Source organism: Macaca mulatta, chromosome 9, assembly GCF_049350105.2.
Source record: "Macaca mulatta isolate MMU2019108-1 chromosome 9, T2T-MMU8v2.0, whole genome shotgun sequence".
Classification (NCBI taxonomy): Eukaryota; Metazoa; Chordata; class Mammalia; order Primates; family Cercopithecidae; genus Macaca; species Macaca mulatta.
The window spans coordinates 112,990,209-113,008,258 of NC_133414.1; the positions used below are offsets into that span (position 1 = coordinate 112,990,209).

The following is an 18,050-nucleotide window of genomic DNA, read 5'->3' on the forward strand; positions in this document are numbered from 1 at the left end:
AAAAGTTGAGAATCATAATGATCTTAATGAAATTTATGTGACTAATTATGGACAGGTTTTGCTAGTAAGAGGGGAAAAATATATTCCTTGTTAATTCAAGGAATGTCCTTGAACATACCCTGGAGAACTTCACTAACATCTTAGCTGACTTGATTACATAGAAGTTGGTATGTGCTACATATCTCAAATTTGATAACCAAGTAACTAACTTTAGGAATTTTTCAGATGATTAGTAGTTCAAAAGCTTCCTCCTTTCTGAATTTAATTAGAGAACTTGTCTGTATTGTAAAATTCTTTAAATATTTCATGAATTCTTGTGATCTGTGATATGGAATCTGAAGTTCCTCCTTTAAAATCGAGCACTTCACAAATGAAAGATAGGGGTACTAGTTTAATCAAATGATTGACCCTTTTCTGTAACGATAGAACAGTACATTTACTAGTTATTTACTCTTCAGCTGTACTTATCCACTGTTTGTGGCTGGGGTAAGAACCTTGTTTAAAATAACTTAATCTGGGAGAGGCAGTATAAGCAAGGACTCTGGAGCTAGACTCTCTGGCTATGAATCCCACATTCTTGCATTACAAGCTCTTGCAAGTTACTTTGCTTTTCTAATGTCAGTTTTCTTATCTATAAAAGGTGTATAAACTACTACATGGGGTTGTTGTGAGGGTTAAAAGAATTAATATGTAAAGCCCTTAGTACAGTGCCTGTCACATATTAAGTGCTTGGTAAGTGTTAGGTGTTGTGATGATGATGACAGTGACAACTACTGCTAGAAAGCCTAGTTAACTTACCAGGGTTTTTTTCCCATTCTGTAAGTGGTTTGGACAGATCATTCTTGAAGTTCTAGCTTTATGGAAATCCTCAAGTCTTTTATGCAATGGAACACTATTCTAATGCCACACTGGTAACTGGGTAAAAACCTAGCACCTAAAATATATCTGTTTTCATGAAAATTGTACATCATGATGTATTTGGGAGACATAATTTGACCTATAGTATAACAAAATTTGTCATATACCAGGGTACTTAATAAGGGTTTTCTTTGTGCTGCTTTTAGATATAAACTGAAGACTGTTTTTTAATATTCTTAAACTGTTATAACATTCTTTCCAATTCTCAGGCTAGATGAACTGCAGAAGCAACTACAAGAAGACATAAGGCAAGGCCGAGGCATTAAATCCCCAATCAGAATTGGAGAAGAAGACAGTACAGATGATGAGGATGGCCTCTTAGAAGAGCACAGGTATAGCATTTTTCATAATGTATTTTACCCTATTAAAGTTTTTACATTTTGTTTTGTTTTGTTTTTGTAAAATAAATGGGCCATCGATGGCTGTTAGTGAATAATTTATGATAGGTTTCTAATCTGTCTGTGATGGGTTTGAAAGGCAAATGTTAGGATCAAGTTTCATCTTTTATTTTTCTTCCTGGTTATTTCTTTTCACGTAGACACATTTAGTGGCTTTTGACTAACAGCTACAAAAAGTGGAAGAAGCAAAGCATACTTTTCTCATGCTAGTCTTCTAATTTGGGATTAACATTGGTTTAAAAAATAGTTTTCTTTGCACCCAACTTTTAAATACAAAAGTATATGTAGTGTAACAATTTGGTATTGATTGACTTGTTTTTATGTTTCAGGGAATTTCTAAAGAAATTTTCAGTTACAATTGATGCTATTCCTGATCATCATCCAGGTGAAGAAATATTTAATTTCCTCAATTCTGGAAAAATTTTCAATCAGTATACCTTGGATTTAAGAGACTCTGGTTTTATTGGACAAAGTGCTGTAGAAAAACTTATTCTTAAGTAAGTAGAAAAATAGACATTTTACTTTTATATGTATAAAAAATTACTCTAAAACACTTCTGACTTATATAATCTTCTAAAAGGTTAATTTCTATTATGACCTATTAAGTTTCCTAATCCTCTTATTACTAGTGATCTTTATGTTTTTTTCTTTAATTATAGGAAGCAGTGTAGGATAGTTGTTTGACACATCGCATGCCTTTATTAATTAGGATTGAGATCAGTATATAATAACAGTGACTGTCAAAATAATAGTGGTTTAAACAAGAAGTGTATTTGAAAGAAGTATAAAAGTAGCAAGTCCAGGGCTGGAGTGCCAGTTTTACCATATAATCTTTCTTCTCCAGCATTCTTAGCACCTAGCTTCGGGTGCTATTAGAGCTCCATCCTTTAGTTCAAATTCCCAGAAATTCCACACAGCATTTCCACACACTCTAAGTTAGTTGAATAGAACTTAGTCAATATGGCCACACTTGGCCACAAGGGAAGCCAGAGAGTGATGTTTATTTCAGGCAGCTAGTGTTCGCAGCTACAAATCAGGGTTCAGTTACCAAGAAGAGAGGGAAAAATAGATGCTGGGATGTGCAGCTAGTAATCTCCACCACAATGCCCAAACTGATCTAATTTCTCTCAGTGCATGATATCTCAGCTCTAGAGAGATCACATCAGTTTTGCTGCCAATTTTTTAAAGTACTTCCCCAGTCTGAGACTTGATAGGCTGTCTCTCAACACTACCAGCAAATATAGCTTTGTCTACCAGTTAAATATGGAGCCTAGCCAACAGATTGGATCAGCTTTAGGCCATCAATTCAATTTATTTTATGAGTAACTCATCCATATTTGTGTAGAGTCCACCTCCATGGACTGAAGACGATTTGCTTGCTCATTTCTCTGATTATGTCAGATGTGATGGTGGTGGTGGTGATAGTAGAAGTATTTTGCCATGAAGTTAATAGTCATGTTGATTTTACTTTATTTTTTCAGATCGGGAAAAACAGATCAGATTTTTTTGACAACACAAGGTTTCCTTACATCTGCTTATCACTATGTCCAGTGTCCTGTCCCTGTGTTAAAGTGGCTATTTCGGGTAAGAGGAATGTTTGGAGGGTTATAGTTGCCTCCTACTATATTTCCAAGTCAAAAACTTTTAAATATAATTTTATTTGTACATTACTGCAGAAAAAAATTAATGTAGCACATCCATGATGTCAGTGACTTAGAATGTGGCAAAAAGAGTCAATGTAAAGAGATTATAAAGGAAATGATAGTGTAGATAGTTGTACAGGACAGTCAGTGTTAGTTGTACCTGAACCCTTCATTACAGTGATAAATCACTATTATAGTTAGTTTTAGAAGGGATTGTCTAATGCTTACATACCTAAATTTCTTTTTAACGTTTTTTTCATGTTTATGGTGGTACCTGTATACATTTTCAGAATTTTAATTGTATACTAATATTTCCCCATTCGTATATATGGTTTTTTTGGATGCAAATCCAACTGATTCTTTTCCCCATTCATATTTAACGCTTAAATCCACTTAAATAATTATCATAAATTTAAGATATGATAATTCCACAAAGTTAATTCAATTGGTAACTTTTTAAATATCAGTGGTATCATTGATGCTATGTATAGAGTTCTGGTATTACTCTAGATACTTTGGACCTTCATGCAGATTAATGTAGAAGTTTCTAACTCTTGACATTTGTATCACCCGGGCGCAGTGGCTAAGGCCTGTAATCCCAGCACTTTGGCAGGCCGAGGCGGGCGGATCACGAGGTCAGGAGTTGGAGATCAGCCTGGCCAACATGGTGAAACCCTGTCTCTACTAAAAATACAAAAATTAGCCAGGTGTGGTAGTGAGCACCTGTAATCCCAGCTACTCAGGAGGCTGAGGCAGGAGAATTGCTGAACCCAGGAGGTGAAGTTTACAGTGAGCCAAGATCACACCATTGCACTCCAGCCTGGGGGACAGAGTGAGACTCTGTCTCCAAAAAACATTTGTATGGGAGAGCATGGAAGGGGCTTTTTCCTGTATAATAGCTTCTGTATCAACGAGTGCTATAGTAACTACCCAGTTAGATTGGAATTATCCTTCTTCCAAAGACAAGAATGATTATGAATGACAAGTTATTCTTGGCAGTGGCTCATGCCTGTAATTCTAGCACTTTGAGATACCAAGGCAGGAGGATTGCTAGTTCAAGACCAGCCTGGGTAACATAGCAAGACCACATCTGTTTAAAAAAAAAAAAAAAAAAAAAAAAAAAGTTATTCTCAGGTTACTGAGTATTCTACTTTAATAAAATCCTAAATGTGTGAAAAATATACATTCAGGAAAAAGGAATTGTAGTATAAAAGAGTCCTTTACAATAAGTGAGTGTTTGCCCTGGAAATCCTATAACAAAAAGGAAAAAAGTATCAATGTTATCAAAGAACTGCAGCTATATATAAAGTGAAAAGTGGGAAAACATGGAGTTCTACTCTGGGTTTTATGATAGCATCAAGAAATCTCGTATTTAGTGAGAACTGGAGAGATATTCCAGTACAGCCTTTCATTCGTTGTTTTATATAGTTGGCATTTTGAGTGCCAGCTGTGCCAGGCACTGGAGAGAACAGCAATGAAAAAATCAGTGTCTCTGATCTCATGAAGCCCACATGCTAATATAGAGGAGACAGACAATAAACAAGTGTGTGTGTACACATTTATAAGTGTATTATGTCGGATAAGTGCTATGAAGAAAACGTAGGGTAAGGTGGATACAGAGAGTACCAGGGTGAGAGAAAAAGTTTGCTTTTTTAAAGTGTAAAGTAGTTGAAGGTCTTGCTGTTAAGGCAAGATCCAAGTAAAGGAGTAGCTTGTCAATGTCACTCCTAAAGTGTTCCCTCACTGCCTCCACCGAAAATATGTGGACACATGCTCCAGATAAGGTCTGTCTTACCAGCAGTTTTCAGTGAGACTCTTGCCTATCTGAAGAAACCTACAAATTTCTACTTCTTACAGTTCAAAACTAATCATGCACCGTACTCCAGCCTGGGCAACAGAGCAAGACCCCATTTCAAAAAAAAAAAAAAGAAAAACTTCATTTACTGTTGTGCCGGGGCTTCATTATTCTCTAATTGTATATATCGTTTCTTAAACCTCTGAGTAAGACTTTGCATTTATCTATGTTAATTTGCCTCTTGTTGATGTGGGTCCATCATTATAGCCATTCAAACCCTAATTATGACATACAAGCATACCTTCATTTAAGCAGTTTTTTAATAAATTTCATATTTATTTTCTGAAAACCAGACTAATCATTCAGTAAACACTTTCTCTGTGTAAGACACTTTGTCTCATTTCTCCTTTTTTGATTCCAAGTCAATTTTCATCATGGGAGGATTTACCAACTTGTAAGTATTTTTAGAAATTATGTCAATTCATTTTAATGCTATACTCCTAACTAGTATTTTGTAAGTTTAATTGTTAAAATGTAATTAAAATCCTTGCATTTTTGTGATTTTATCATGAATATCTAAATGTAGTAGACCAGAAAAAGGTTAGAACTTTTTTTTTTAAGTGATTTTCAAAAGGAATTCAGGTTTGATTGTGAAAATTTCGAGTAAAATGGAAAGGAGATTAAAATTTATTTATTTATTTGTTATTTATTTGTTTGTTTATTTTTGAGAGACAGTCTCACTCGGTCGCCCAGGCTGGAGTGCAGTGGTGTGATCTCTGCTCACTGCAACTTCCACCTCCTGGGTTCAAGCGATTCTCCTGCCTCAGCCTCTCAAGTAGCTGGGATTACAGGCCTGTGCCACCACACCTGGCTAAGTTTTGTATTTTTAGTAGAGACGGGGTTTCACCATGTTGGCCAGGCTGGCCTCGAATTCCTGGCCTTAAGTGATCCCCCCACCTCGGCCTCCCAAAGTTATGGGACTACAGGTGTGAGCCGCCGCACCCAGCCTGAAATATTTTTAAAAAGAAGTTTCTGTCAGAATCTGTTTTGAGTGAACAATTTAAATTTTTTAAAATTAGAATAAGAAGGCTGAACTCCTCCCAAGTCCTAATTTCTGGAGCTGTCACATTTTAGTCAGTGTTTTCTAGAGTATTCTCTGCATTCAAAAATTGCCATGTAACTTAACATAAACAGAACATGTGAATATTTCTTATAACTTGTTTATTTCAGATAGCAGTAAATTATTGAGCATTTCATCTCAGAGTATTGATATGTTGTCCTTTTCATTGGCTTCATAGTATTCCTTTGTTAGGCTATACCATGATTTATTTAACTCAATCTCAACTGATAGACATTAGATTGCTGTATATACTCCTTTACACATTTACTTATCTGAAATCAATGTATTTCCCACCCTGGAATTTTTCACCCACCACAAAAAGACTGTTAGAAACCTTGTCCTATGTGTAACATGTTTGTGAATAGTGTTGCCTCCTAGTGGCAGAGCTTAGCAGCACAAACATCTGCATAGCAGAAGTTTTTTTTCCACATAGATTGTTTTCAGAATGACAGGCCATATGACTGATTGAAAGTAGAGTTCAGGTTACTCTTTACATTTTTATTTTATTTTATTTTATTTTATTTTATTTTATTTATTTTTAAGACAGAGTCTCGCTTGATCTCCCAGGCTGAAGTGCCGCAGTGGCGCAATCTCGGCTCACTGCAACCTCCACATCCCAGATTCAAGCGATTCTCCTGCCTCTGCCTCTCAAGTAGCTGGGATTACAGGCGCCCACCACCATGCCGGGCTAATTTTTTTTTTTTTTTTTGTATTTTTAGTAGAGATGGGGTTTCACCATGATGGCCAGGCTGCTCTCAAACTCATGACCTCAAGTGATCTGCCTGCCTCGGCCTCCCAAAGTGCTGGGATTACAGGTGTGAGCCACTGCACCTGGCAACCCCTTACGTTGTAAATCTTTTTTTTTTTTTTTTGAGATGGAGTCTCGCTCTGTTGTCCAGGCTGGGCAGGAGTGCAGTGGTGCAATCTCACCTCACTGCAACCTCTGCCTCCCGAGTTCATGCCATTCTCCTGCCTCAGCCTCCCAAGTAGCTGGGACTACAAGCGCCTGCCACCACGCCCGGTTACTTTTTTTAAAAAATATTTTTAGTAGAGACGGGGTTTCGCCATGTTAGTTAGGATGGTCTCCATCTCCTGACCTCATGATCTGCCCGCCTCAGCCTCCCAGAGTGCTGGGATTACAGACGTGAGCCACTGCACCCGGCTACACTTTAAATTTAAATGTATTATAATCTATGGCTTCTAAGCAAATGAAAAAGATAACAGTAGAAATACAATATGTGTTCATCTACAAATCCACTATAAAATTACCTTGTTAAATGATTTAAAAATTTTTTAAACTTGAGATTTTTGTTCCCAAAAAATTGTCTTGTAAAAAGTGTCAGGCTGGGTGTGGTGACTCACATCTGTAATCCCAGCAGTTTGGAAGGCCAAGGCAGGCGGATGACGAGGTCAGGAGTTTGAGACCACCCTGGCCAACATAGTGAAACCCAGTCTCTACTGAAAATACAAAAAATTATCCAGGCATGGTGGTGGGTGCCTGTAATCCCAGCTACTTGGGAGACTGAGGCAGGAGAATCACTTGAACCTAGGAGGTGGAGATTGCAGTGAGCCAAGATCGCGCCACTGCACTCCAGCCTGGGTGACAGTGCGAGACTCCGTCTCAAAAAAAAAAAAAAAAAAAAAAGTTATATCAGAGGTTAGGTGCGGTGTCTCAAGCCTGTAATCCCAGCACTTTGAGAGGCTGAGATGGGTGGATCACTTCAGACCAGAAGTTCAAGACCAGCCTGATTAACATGGAGAAACCCTGTCTCTACTAAAAAATACAAAAATTAGCCAGCCTAATGGTGGCACAGGCCTGTAGACCCAACTACTTGGGAGGAGGAGGCACGAGAATCGTCTGAACCTGGGAGGCAGAGGTTGCAGTCAGCCGAGGTTGCACCACTGCACTCCAGCCTGGGCGACAGAGTGAGACTCCGTCTCAAAAAAAACAAAGATATATTATTTGTCTCTAAATTCCTGTATGTAAAAAGGCGTTACAGGCATGCTATTTGCATCTAAATTCGTGTATGTAAAAAGACTAACTGGGTGAAAGTATAAAATAAAATAATAACTTCGTATAAATATTACCAATTAGTTGTTTTGGATTTTTTGGGCTTTTTTTTTTTTTTTTTTTGAGACAGGGTCTCCCTCTGCCACGCAGGCTGGAGTGCGGTGGTATGAATCACTGCTTGCTGCAGCCTCAGCCTCCCGAGTTCAAGTGATACTTCCGCCTCAGCCCCTCAAGTAGCTGGGACTATAGGTATGCACCACCACACCCAGCTAATTTTAAAAAATTTCTTGTAGAGGTGGGGCCCTGCCATGTTGCTCAGGCCAGTCTTGAACTCCTGGGCTCAAATGATCCTCCCACTGCAGCCTTCCAAAGTGCTGAGATTGCAGGTGTGAGACACTGCAGCTGGCCCTAGTTTAAAAGTTTTAACCAAATTGCACTCACATGAGGCATAAGACTGCTTTCCTCCTTTCTAGTACTCCTATGAATGCAGGGTAGTATCAGTATTCTTGATCATTGCCAATTTAGAAGTCAATCAGTGACATCTTTTTTTTTTTTTTTTTTTTTTGAGACGGAGTCTTGCTCAGTCGCCCAGGCTGGAGTGCAGTGGCGCAATCTCACTGCAAGCTCCGCCTCCCGGGTTCACTCCATTCTCCTGCTTCAGCCTCCCGAGTAGCTGGGACTACAGGCGCCTGCCACCACCCGGCTAATTTTTTTTGTACTTTTAGTAGAGACGGGGTTTCACCATGTTAGCTAGGATGGTCTCGATCTCCTGACCTCGTGACCCACCCACCTTGGCCTCCCAAAGTGCTGGGATTACAGACGTGAGCCACCGGGCCTGGCCAATCAGTGATATCTTACTGTTTTTATTACATCTCTTTGATCTAGTGATATTGAGCATCTTTGAAAAACTATGTTGGTATATTATTTTGTATATTCGTATCTTATTAATTTGTGGTTTGATTTTTGCCTGCAGCCTTTTCCTTTATGGTTTTTTGGTTTCATGTCATGCTGTTTACTAAAAAGACATTTTTTGAAAGTTTCAAATGTTTTATTTGTCTAATTATAAATGACAGTTGTAAAAAACAAAAACAGCATGTTAGAATGTAAAGAGCTCTGACTTTAGAATTAAACTCCACATTCTCCACATATCATTTATATCAGTTGAGCAGAATATTTAATCTCTCTGAACCTATTTGCTCATATGTGTAATGAGTACCACTTCACAAGGCTATCATTAGTATTAAATGCACATAAAATGCCTTTATTTTATTTTTTATTTTTGTGACACGATCATGGCTCACTGCAACCTCCACCTCCTGGTCTCAACCAATCCTCCACTACAGGTGTACACCACCACACCTGGCTAATTTTTGTATTTTTTGTAGAGATGGGGTTTCGCCATCTTGCACAGGCTGGTCTCAAACTCCTAAGCTCAAGGTATCCGCCCGCCTTAGCCTCACAAAGTGCTGGGATTACAGGCATGAACTGCTGCACCTGGCCCACATAAAACAACTTTATATGTGCCTAGCAAATAATGAATGTTTGTGTTTTCTTCCTTCTTAATACCCTGTCATTTCTCTGCTTTTGACAGATGATGTCAGTTCATACAGACTGTATTGTGTCAGTGCAGATTTTAAGTACACTGATGGAAATAACTATTAGAAATGGTAAGTATATCAACTTACTGCGATTTACAGTGTGTATTATTGGTTGCTATTTACATGGTATCTTTCATATTGCTAAATGTTAGTATATTTGGAAATATAGAATATAAAATTATTTTTCTAATCAAAAGTCATTTTTTTGTTTTTTTGAGACAGAATCTTGCTGTCGCCCAGGCTAACGTGCAGTGACACAATCTCAGCACTGCAACTCCCACCTTCCTGGTTCAAGCAATTCTCATGCCTCAGCTTCCTGAGTAGCTGGGACTACAGGCACATACCACTACACCCGGCTAATTGTTTTGTATTTTAGTAGAGACGGGGTTTCACCATGCTGCCCAGGCTGGTCTCGAACTCCTGAGCTCAGGCAATCTACCCGCCTCGGCCTCCCAAAGTGCTAGGATTACAGGCATGAGCCACCTCACCCGACCTCAAAAGTCTTTGATAATGAAATGGAACTTCAGTTAAACAATGAGTATCTGAATTTTCCTACTTGCATTGAGAAAAGAGTATAAGATCTTGCAAGTGGAAGCCCTCACCTACTATTTACCAAATCATGGCTTACTTTGCTTGATAAGTGGAAATGGTTCCAAACTTACTTAGCCAACTAAGTTTAATTGGCTTATTGGTAAGCAGCAGTATTATACTGATAATATAGTAAGGCATATTGAAAGCATCCACTGCAAAGGTATAACATTTGCTTTCTCATCTTTGGGAGCCCTTAAAAATAAAAGAAGCATGGTGGTTTACCTGTTTCATCTGTCTTGGGGATTGGGACTATAAAGGCAATGAAGATGATAAAAAATCTTTCTGTGTTATTGATAGTTGGGATTTTACCAGTGGTATTTCCAGCCGTTTTAAAACGTGTTACTTCCTTCTGAGTTACACCCTTTTATCCATCACTCTCAGATATTTTCTTTATGTCATTTTCTTCATTTTATTTGGAAATCTATAATTCCTATGATCAACCTATAACTATATTGTTAGCATAAAATTAGCAGCTGTCATTTGTATAAAACCATTGTAATTATTCATGTTTCACATGCAGACTGTCACCTTGCAAATGTGGGTTTGTAGACCACAGATTTAGAATGAAATGTTTTCTTCTGTTAATTAGATACCTTCAGTGACTCACCAGTTTGGCCCTGGATCCCATCATTGTCTGATATAGCAGCTGTGTTTTTCAATATGGGGATTGATTTTAGATCTTTGTTTCCCCTGGAGAATCTTCAGCCAGACTTTAATGAAGACTATCTAGTGTAAGTTTTCTCATCATAATTAACTCCAAAAATACCATTTCGTACAACTTACCTATAATTATAGCTAAAGTTTAATATTTATTTCTGATTTTTAAAAAGATCTCTCAAAGTTGAGATCAATCTTGAATTAGATACATTCTTAACATCTGTCTTAATCTAAAAGCCGTCATCATGTTTAGCAGGCAAACAATAGAAATATTCTCATAAAAGTTTTGTTTTCTTTTTACAAGACTTTCCATTGTTATTTAACATTGTTTTGGTGGAAGTATTGGCCAGAGTAATTAGACAAGAGACAAAAAACAAGAGATACAAAAATTGGAAAGGAGTTGCTGAAAGATTATTTGTAGATGTGAGTTAATCTAGACATAGAAGCCTAAGACTTGGGTGAAAAACTATGACAAATAACTAAGAAAATTTGGTGTGGGTGTCTGGGTATAAAAATAATAAACAGAAATCAATAACCTTCAGATATGTGAAGTGTAACTAGTTAAAAGATACACTGGGCTGGGTGTGGTGGCTTATAGCTGTAATGCCAACATTTGGGGAGGCCAAGGCAGGAGAATCACTTGAGGCTGGGAATTGGAAGTTGCAGCGAGCTGTGATCACACCACAGTACTACAGCATGGGTGGCAGACTGAGACCTTGTCTTTAAAAAAAAAAAAAAAAAAGGTGGGGGCCAGGCACAGTGGCTCATGCCTGTAATCCCAACACTTTGGGAGGCCAAGGCAGGCGGATCACTTGAGGTCAGGGGGTCGAGAACAGCCTTACCAACATGATGAAACCGGATCTCTACCAAAAATACAAAAAAGTTAGCGGGGTGTAGTGGCACGCACCTTTAGTCCCAGCTACTTGGGAGGCTGAGGCAGGAGAATCGCTTAAACCTGGGTGGCGGAGGTTGCAGTGAGCCGAGATCACACCACTGCACTCCACCCTGGACGACAGAGTGAGACTCCATCTTAAAAAAAAAAAAGGAAACTGGTTACAGACAAAGTATTAATTTCAAGTCAATAAGAAAAAGATCAATACCTATTAGAAAAATGGGCAGAGGAAATGAATAGACTGATCACAGAAAAGGGAATAAAAATGGAAAGGTAAAGGAAGTAAAAGAGGAAAAAGTTGAATATATTCACTTAAACATTATGAAAATTCTGTTTCCACTCCGTATAGGATCCCTGGTTACTCAGATGTAATCTGCATCTGAAAATATATTGGATAGCAACATTTCAGCTAGAGACTATGTTTCATCACTTTAAATAGGAAAAATAATGTTTATCCAGCCCATCCAAAAATCCCAACTATTTCCCCTAAATATTACAAGAATGTTCTTAAACACTTATATTTTAAAAGTTACCACATATTTCTGCATAATATAAACATTTAACATACTGCTACTTTATTATTTAACATTTAATGAACTCAGTAGTGTGTGGTAATTTTGTATGTGGTGTACAACAATTTGAATTTTTCTTACTGTAGTGAACATGTATAGTAGTGGAAATAAACGGTGGTGGCTATAGTCACTGTTGTATAGTGGTGAGTAAAGATGGGCACAAACTTAACACAAGTGATCTGGTGAAGGAATGAGTGCTGTGTAACAAAATGCCTGTTTAAACAACATGAGCATGAGTCTGGAAATTGTGTGTGTGTGTGTGTGTGTGTGTGTGTGTGTTTGAGACAGGGTCTTGCTTTGTTGTGCAGGCTGGAGTGCAGTGACACAATGTCAGCTCACAGCAACCTCTGCCTCCCAGGCTCAAGTGATCTTCCCACCTCAGCCTCCCGAGTAGTTGAGACCACAGGTACTCACCACCACGCCCAGCTAATATTTTTTTATTTTTTGTGGAGACGGGGTTTTGCCATGTTGCCCAGGCTGGTCTGGAACTCCTGAGCTAAGACGATCCCCTGGCCTCAGCTTCCCAAACTGCTGGGATTACAGGCATGAGCCACTGCCTGGCTTGAACTTGTTAAGATCCTACCCCACTCGCTGTTCTCTTTCTTTTCTTTCTTTTCTTTTCTTCCCTTCCTTCCCCTCTGTCCCTCCCTGCCCTCCCTTCCTTCCTTTCCTTCCTTCCCTTTCCTCCCTTCTCTCCTTTCCCTTCCCTCCCTTCCCCTTCCCTAACTTCCCTCGCTTCCCCCCCTTCTCCTTCCCCTTCCCCTTCCCTCCTTCCTCCCTTCCACAAGATGAGGTCTTGGTCTGTCACTGAGGCTGGAGTGCAGTGACACAGTTATGGGTCATTGCACCCTCGAACTCCTGAGCTCAAGTGGCCCTCCTACCTCAGCTTCCTGAGTACCCTGGCACTACAGACACACACCACCATGCCTGGCCAATGTTTTTAAATTTTTTCATAGAGAATGGATCTGGCTATGTTGCCCAGGCTGGTCTCAAAATCCTGGGCTCAAGCAATCCTAACACCTTGACCTTCCAAAGTGCTGGGATTATGGGCATGAGCCACTGCACCTGGCCATCACTGTTCTTTTTTTAACCAGGACTCACAGCTTACCCATTTTTGCCAGTGTGTATATGCATATTTATCATGGCAAGTTATCTATACAAATAGTAGATGTAGAGTGAAAATGTTTGCAGATCGTCAGAATAAATATTTAGGTAGAGAAAATTCAGATATTAAAGGATACTAGTACATTTCTTTTCTTGACCATTATTCTGCTAGGTACATAGACTTAAAATTTAAGTCTAAATACATTCTAACCTTCAGTCCTGTATCCTTTCAATTATCACATCCCTACGTTCCTTTTCCTCCACCTATGTCATATCTATTCGTTCCTTTTCATTTCCTGTGTCAGTCTAATTCAGATTCTCTTTTCCTGCCTAGCCTGGCAAAAAATCTTTCCTCCAGGGCCTTTCCACCTGCAAGATATTCTTTTCACTGTTGCAGGAACTCACTCTCTACTATTCTCAAACCTTTATACCCTATATTTAAGACGTTACGATTTTACCCTGACCTGTTTTCTGTTTTGTTGTCAGCTTTCTAATCAAATTGGTCTGCCTGCTGTCCCTCCACATCATAATAGCTAGCCCTTATATAGTGTTTGCTGTGTGCCAGACTCTGTTCTAAGGGCTTCATTCACATAGTACCTCACTTAGTAGTTACTACAAATACTAGTAAGGTTTTCATTTCCATTTTACAAGTAAGGTAGGCACGGAGAGGTTTTTTCTTTCTTTCTTAATAGAGAAGACAGAGTTTCGCTTTTTTTTTTTTTTTTTTTTTAAGACAAAGTCTTGCTCTGTTGCCCAGGCTGGAGTGCAGTGGTGCGATCTCAGCTCACTGCAACCTCCACCTCCCAGGTTCAAGCGATTCTCCTGCCTCAGCCTCCCGAGTAGCGGGGATTACAGGCGCCCGCCACCATGCCCGCCTAATTTTTCTATTTTTAGCAGAGATGGGGTTTCACCATGTTGGCCCAGGCTGGTCTCGAACTCCTGACCTCAGGTGATCTGCCTGCCTCAGCCTCCCAAAGTGCTGGGATTACATGTGAGCCACCACCCCCAGTCGAATTTTGCTGTATTGCCCAGGTGAGTCTTGAACTCCTGGGCTCAGGCTATCTGCCTGCCTCAGCCTCTCAAAGTGCTGGGATTCAGGTGTGAGCCACTCCACCCTACCCACCCTCTCATCATCTTGATGCATTAGCCAATCCAGAAGCTCTCTGAACTTTAGGGTATTTTTGGAGGGCCAGTTACACAGGGATGGTTGATTAAAGCATTAGCCATTGGTGATTAACTTAATCTTTAACCCCTCTGGGTGAGACTGAAAGTTTCAGCCTTCTAGTCACATGGTTGATAACTCTGTCAACCAGCCCCCATCCTCCAGGAGTCACTTTATTAGCATAAATTTAGGTATGGTTAAAAAGGGATTATTATAAATAACAAAAGAGGCTCCTCCTACCTCATCAGACATTCCAGAGGTTTTAGGAGCTCTGTGCCAGGGATTGGGGACAAAGATCAAATGTATTTCTTCTTATACCACAGTGGGACATATATTCGTATTTGTTTGTTTATACATAAAATGCCAATGGAAGGAAGGACTAAAACTTGTAGTAATTATCTTAGGGAAGAAACGAGTAGTTATAAAGAACGGAGCTAGGAGGGCAGTTTATCCCAGCATACTGTACCTTAATATATTTTGATTTTTTTGCCGGGCGCGGTGGCTCAAGCCTGTAATCCCAGCACTTTGGGAGGCTGAGACGGGCGGATCACGAGGTCAGGAGATCGAGACCATCCTGGCTAACACGGTGAAACCCCGTCTCTACTAAAAAATACAAAAAACTAGCCGGGCGAGGTGGCGGGCGCCTGTAGCCCCAGCTACTCGGGAGGCCGAGGCAGGAGAATGGCGTAAACCCGGGAAGCGGAGCTTGCAGTGAGCTGAGATCTGGCCACTGCACTCCAGCCTGGGGACAGAGCGAGACTCCGTCTCAAAAAAAAAAAAAAAATATATATATATATATATATTTTTTAAAGCATGTAAAAGTATTGTTTTTTCAAAAAATTTAAAATGTTGTCTATCTTTTGAAAGCGAAGTTCATGCATCTCCTCTTTCATGAATCTTCACTGATAACCTCTGACAATTAGAAGTAGAATGCGTTGAATTGTTTCTGTATATTGCTATAGCAGTTTCTTTAGGCCATTTATGAGTCTTTTACCTATTATGAATTCTTTTTAGTCAGAACCATCTTCTACATAGCTCTCTAACACCAAGAGCAAGGAGGATAGTACCATATAAAACGTAGTTTGTTCAAGAGAAAACTGATGCATAATGATAGAAATGATATTAGTGTTTGCCTTGAGTCAGGGATAGCAGATTGACTTGGATTTGGCATAAAGAGATTTTTGAGGGGAATGGAAATGTTCTACTTCTTGATTAGGATGGTGGTTACATTAGTATATATGATTATCAAAAGTTAAAATGGGTACATTCCTTTTATTGTATGTAAATTATACCTCGATAAAACATAGTTTTTAAAAAGTAGCCCAGTATTTCTTAAAGTGAGTAATATATTTTGTGCCTAACTTCACATTGCTTTACTCACTTCTCAATAGTTCTGAAACACAGACAACATCAAGGGGAAAAGAAAGTGAAGATTCATCTTATAAGCCAATTTTTTCAACACTTCCTGAAACCAACATTTTAAATGTGGTTAAGGTAGGAAAAAACTTTTGTGTGTCTTTGGCTCAGAGCTAGAACCATTTGGTCTGTGGTTAATGGTTTTTTGAAAAAAAAAAAATCTCGGCTGGGCACGGTGGCTCACGCCTGTAATCCCAGCACTTTGGGAGGCCAAGGCGGGCAGATCACAAAGTCAGGAAATCGAGACTATCCTGGCTAACACAGTGAAAACCCGTCTCTACTAAAAATACAGGCCGGGCGCGGTGGCTTACGCCTGTAATCCCAGCACTTTGGGAGGCCAAGGCAGGCAGATCACAAGGTCAAGAGATCAAGACCATCCTGGCTAACATGGTGAAACTCCGTCTCTACTAAAAATACAAAAAAAAAAAAAAATTAGCTGGGTGTGGTGGCGGGCACCTGTGGTCCCAGCTGCTCGAGAGGCTGAGGCAGGAGAATGGTGTGAATCTGGGAGGCGGAGCTTGCAGTGAGCTGAGATCACGCCACTGCACTCCAGCCTGGGCAACAGAGTGAGACTGTGTCTCAAAAAAAAAACTCTAGTTTCTTACCAGGTGATTTCCAGTCTCTGAAATTTCTTAGCAATAATCTTTGTATTAAAGATTGTTTTTGCTGTTTTTGTGTTGTTTTAATATTAGTGATGAACAGGAACTTTAGGTCAGTTACATCATTAAATAGTTTTGAAACCAATAGTTTTTTATAAGTAGGATGTATGAAGAAAGAAGTCTTACAATATAATTTAGTGATCAAGCATTAATGGCAGAGGCCGGGCACGGTGGCTCATGCCTGTAATCCCAGCACTGTGGGAGGCCAAGGCGGGTGGATCAGCTGAGGTCAGGAGTTCGAGACCAGCTTGGCCAACATGGTGAAACCCTGTCTCTACTAAAAATCGCAAAAAAAAAAATTAGCCAGGCATGGTGGCAGGTCCTGTTATCCCAGCTACTGGGGAGGCTGAGGCGGGAGAATCACTTGAACCTGGGAGGTGGAAGTTGCAGTGAGGCGAGATCACACCACTGCACTGCAGCCTGGGCGACAGAGTGAGACTCCGTCTCAAAAAAAAGAAGGTCAAAAAAAGTTAATGACAGTGTGAAACATTTTTAGTTGCTGAATTGAATCAGTGTTACTGAACCATTAAGAAAATCTCAAAAATGGAAAATGGAGAAGAAAATGCCACTTAATTCAACTATTAACGTGAAGTAGTTCTTGCCTTCTTTTGTCTAGACATCTGATGTTTGTTTTCTTTATAGTTCTTTTTTGCGTCTTTTGTCAAAAAGTTTATAATTAAAACCCTAAAAATAAAATACACCTTCTAAAATATTTTTGTCTGTGCATTTATGTTAAACAGTTTCTAGGCTTGTGTACATCTATACATCCAGAAGGTTACCAGGATCGTGAAATAATGTTGCTGATTTTAATGTTATTTAAAATGAGTTTGGAAAAACAGCTGAAACAGATTCCTCTAGTAGACTTTCAAAGCCTCCTGATAAACCTGATGAAAAACATCAGAGATTGGAACACAAAGGTAATGTTACTTAAAACTTCATTATTAATTTTTTATATAGCATTACAATTTGACTCATAGTGCATATGGAATTAATACTGTTTCTAAACTCAAGATCTTTGGCAGATTAAAAATGAACTGAGGAAGAGACTGTTTGCTGGAGCTGTATTATTTAAATTCATGATAATTGAATTTTTTCTAAAACTTCAGCTCTTTATCCAACAAAAATGTGTTTATTGGGGATTTCCTGTGGACTCAGCATTAATGTAGGTGCTAGAGATTGAGCTGTGAAAGAGACAAAGCCTTTGCCTTCATGGGGCTTTTGTCCTAGTCAAAGGGTTAGATAAACAAGTAAATGTTGATTATATTATCATGTCAGGTAGTAGTTAAGTACTACAAATTAAAATAAAGCAGGACATGAGTACAGCAAGACTGGATGCTATGCTATTTCATATAAGGCAGTCAGGGAAAGGCCTTTCCAAAATAACCTTGGAGCAGAGACCTAAATGAAATGACGGAGTGAGTCATACCTACAACCAGAATTTGAGTTGAACTTCTGCAACCATATGGAGGATGAACATGTATAATTTTTGTTAGGACTTTTTAAAAATTATATTT

General features: G+C 39.1%; 1 protein-coding gene across 7 annotated transcripts in view; it reads left to right on the forward strand.

Moving 5' to 3' along the window:
* Positions 1-18,050, forward strand: part of SLF2 (SMC5-SMC6 complex localization factor 2) — a 51,773-nt gene that overhangs the window by 14,515 nt on the left and 19,208 nt on the right. For all 7 annotated transcript variants that reach the window (XR_013398275.1, XR_013398276.1, XR_013398277.1 and 4 more), the window contains 7 exons: positions 1,128-1,250; positions 1,646-1,813; positions 2,798-2,900; positions 9,477-9,552; positions 10,664-10,805; positions 15,853-15,955; positions 17,277-17,453. Coding sequence is in view for 4 of the 7 variants with exons in the window: in XM_077947297.1 (XP_077803423.1) it covers positions 1,128-1,250; positions 1,646-1,813; positions 2,798-2,900; positions 9,477-9,552; positions 10,664-10,805; positions 15,853-15,955; positions 17,277-17,453 (892 nt within the window). In the remaining 3 variants the exon portion in view is untranslated. The remainder of the gene's footprint in view (positions 1-1,127; positions 1,251-1,645; positions 1,814-2,797; positions 2,901-9,476; positions 9,553-10,663; positions 10,806-15,852; positions 15,956-17,276; positions 17,454-18,050) is intronic.